The following is a 2,740-nucleotide window of genomic DNA, read 5'->3' as shown; positions in this document are numbered from 1 at the left end:
CCTCATTTACTCGCCCTCTTTTTTATTTCAATCTTCCGCAGAACAAAAAATATATATTTTGAAGAATGTTGGTAACTGGCACCTATTCAGTTGCATTGGTTTTCTGTCCATACAATAGAAGTGAATGGGTACCACTGATGTTTGGTTACCAACTTCAAAATATCTTCTTTTATGTTCTGCAGAAGAAAGAAAGTCATACAGGTTTTAAATGAAACAAGCGTGAGCAAATGATGACAGAATGTCCATTTGTTTGGTGAACTAACACTTTAAGGTTGTCAGGTTTTTAATGACAATACAAAGCAAAATGAAAACTTAGTTTCTATTTGAATTGTATTTAAGTAAATTACTCTCTGTCATTGTCAATATTTTCAAGGAAGTTAATATTTTGCTCCAGAAGATCAGTTCCTAAATCATCCCGCCTCCCACCAAGTGGGTTGACAAGCTTCACAAGCTGTTCCATGTGTCTGTCTTGGAGGTTTAATTGGTTGGCAGGAATCTCAACAGCCTCTGGCCAGTGGAATACAGTATGAGAACCAGGAGGAACAACAACTTCTGCAGCTGGGGGAGTGTTCATTTCTTCAACTGGTTCCTCATCTACTCCAAGAATTCCCTGTATACCAGTCTGGTTTCGATGTAGCTGCAAGAGACATCCTCGAATAAAGATCTGGTGGGGAGACATGTAACGTGCAGTTCGTAGCTTGTGGTGGTTCCACTGATTAACAAACAGTAGCAGATCTCTGTTGATTCTGGGTATATACACATAATGCAGTGCCCAGAGATGCATTTCATTGGTGCTGTCAATTTTACCCTCACTCTCCAAAAGCATGAATAAGGTGTAGTAAGTATTAGTGATGCCCCGCCAAACATCACCCCACAGTCTCTCAATCCTGTGATTGTGCGTGCTCCTTCCTCTCAGAGCACTTCCTCTGTTTGAGCCCCTAAAAACGTTCATGAAAAGACAGACTGCATTATTCTCCCCTCCAAAATCACAGCGGACTCTTGAAGGTAGTCCGTGTTTACCAATGGCCTCTACAAAATTATCAAAAACAGTGTTGCTCTGATTGTTGTCAGAAGCCTTCAAGAAAACAACAAGTCTGCTGTAGCCATCAATTCCACCGTGTATGACAATTCGCCACCTTAAACAAATGAAGAGAGGGTTATTAGATGGAAAAAATACTGTAGCATTGATAAAACTAAAATAATTAGGCCTACAGTATGTGACTGGCCGTCATCTCAAAAATTTGTATACAAAGTACTGGAAAGTAACACTACTTGATTTGTTTGTATTTGCTCCCATCTGTAATATCACAGGAATATATATCTGGTAAATGTATTTGTTGGTTTTAACACAGTGCTACTTTATCTTTGTAACCTAATAGAAAAAAAGAACTTTATTACCTGATTAACTTGTGATTGCCATCCAAGTGCCATAATGAGTTTGGGCCTGCAACTTTATAGATTCTTCTGTGTAGTCTTCGCTTGGTGACCCTCTGGGCTGCTCCCATTGGATTGGTCCTGATTAAACTTTGTCTCACTCTGTGCCGCTGCACTACAATCCCCTGACCTGCCAGACGCGCTCTCACTGCTTCTGCCCCAAGCTCATCATTGCCTCCAACTAGTTCTCTGACTAGGTTATCAAGATCAGAGTCTGATAGATTGGTGTATCTGTCTCTAAGTGAAATGTTGAATTTCCTGTTAATAGAAAAAACAGCACATGAGAGACTGAACACAATATAATTAAATAATTGTCTTGCTAAATATTAAGTGAATAATGTACCCAATGCATATCAGATACAATGCTAACATTTTTGATATTAGAAGCACATTTGATATATCTTCTCTATCCATCTCAAAAATTTGAGAAACACATATATCTGCACTTTTAAATTATACATAAATGCATGAAAGATGAAACAATGTGGATGTTGCAATAGTTTCAAGTTCACTAAATATCTGTACAATTTAAAGCATAAGGAGAGTATAAACTGCTGAGAACAATAACCTCACCTTAAACGTCGCTTTACTGTTCGTTTGGACACTCCCAAGATTTCTGCCATCTGTTTTGTTGAAAAATTATATTCCAGCAGAAACTGCAACTGTTCCTGTGTAATGGAATATTGTGGACGACCAGGTAGACCCCTCACCAATGGAACACTGTAAGCCTGGGGGACTAAGGTTAACAGAATAACAGGTTAAATAACAANATCTCCCTCCACTGGCTACCGGTTGAAGCCCGTATCAGATTCAAGTCACTAATGCTTGCCTACAGGACTATCACTGGATCTGCACCGACATACTTTCACACCCTCCTACACTCCTACACCCCATCAAGATCCCTGCGTTCTGCAAACCAGCAGCGTCTTGTACTGCCTTCCCATAAGGGCAGTAAATCGCTTTCCCGCTCATTCTCATTCACAACTCCTTCCTGGTGGAACATTCTTCCTAATTCGGTCCGGTCAACCACATCTCTCACAACATTCAAAAAACTACTTAAAACCCACCTCTTCTGTGAATACTTGACAGACAGATGAAGAAAAAAAAAAAAAAAACACTAACCCTCTCGCTTTCTCTTAACAGGTAGTGGTCTAGCTTTTGGTAAAACTAGTAACTTTGTATTGGCACCTATTGCACTATTGCTCCTTTATGACATATCGCTTATTGCTCCTTATACTCTTTGTAAGTCGCTTTGGATAAAAGCGTCTGCTAAATGACTAAATGTAAATGTAAATGTAAATGTAAA

At 39.3% G+C, this 2,740-nt stretch overlaps 1 protein-coding gene across 1 annotated transcript; it reads right to left on the bottom strand.

Moving 5' to 3' along the window:
• Positions 1-6: 6 nt before the first annotated feature.
• On the bottom strand, positions 7-2,134 carry LOC130550313 (uncharacterized). Its single transcript, XM_057327744.1, has 3 exons — positions 2,008-2,134; positions 1,399-1,692; positions 7-1,136 (listed from the first exon to the last, which is right to left on the bottom strand). Exons 1-3 carry the CDS (start codon positions 2,055-2,057, stop codon positions 344-346), a joined length of 1,137 nt encoding a protein of 378 aa, XP_057183727.1. The 5' UTR covers positions 2,058-2,134; the 3' UTR covers positions 7-343.
• Positions 2,135-2,740: the final 606 nt, after the last annotated feature.

Source organism: Triplophysa rosa, unplaced genomic scaffold (assembly GCF_024868665.1).
Source record: "Triplophysa rosa unplaced genomic scaffold, Trosa_1v2 scaffold287_ERROPOS314419, whole genome shotgun sequence".
In the NCBI taxonomy this organism is placed as follows: Eukaryota; Metazoa; Chordata; class Actinopteri; order Cypriniformes; family Nemacheilidae; genus Triplophysa; species Triplophysa rosa.
Note: the sequence above shows the minus strand (reverse complement) of the source record. Positions and strands in the feature narration are given on the sequence as shown.

What these genes read in the sequence shown, in the direction of transcription:
- LOC130550313 (XM_057327744.1), bottom strand. Translation starts at nt 2,057, where the DNA reads ATGGCAGAAATCTTGGGAGTGTCCAAACGAACAGTAAAGCGACGTTTA. An exon ending in ACAGTAAAGCGACGTTTAAG is followed by an intron (nt 1,693 to 2,007) that starts GTGAGGTTATTG and finishes TTCTATTAACAG; the next exon opens with GAAATTCAACATTTCACTTA. An exon ending in GGCAATCACAAGTTAATCAG is followed by an intron (nt 1,137 to 1,398) that starts GTAATAAAGTTC and finishes CATTTGTTTAAG; the next exon opens with GTGGCGAATTGTCATACACG.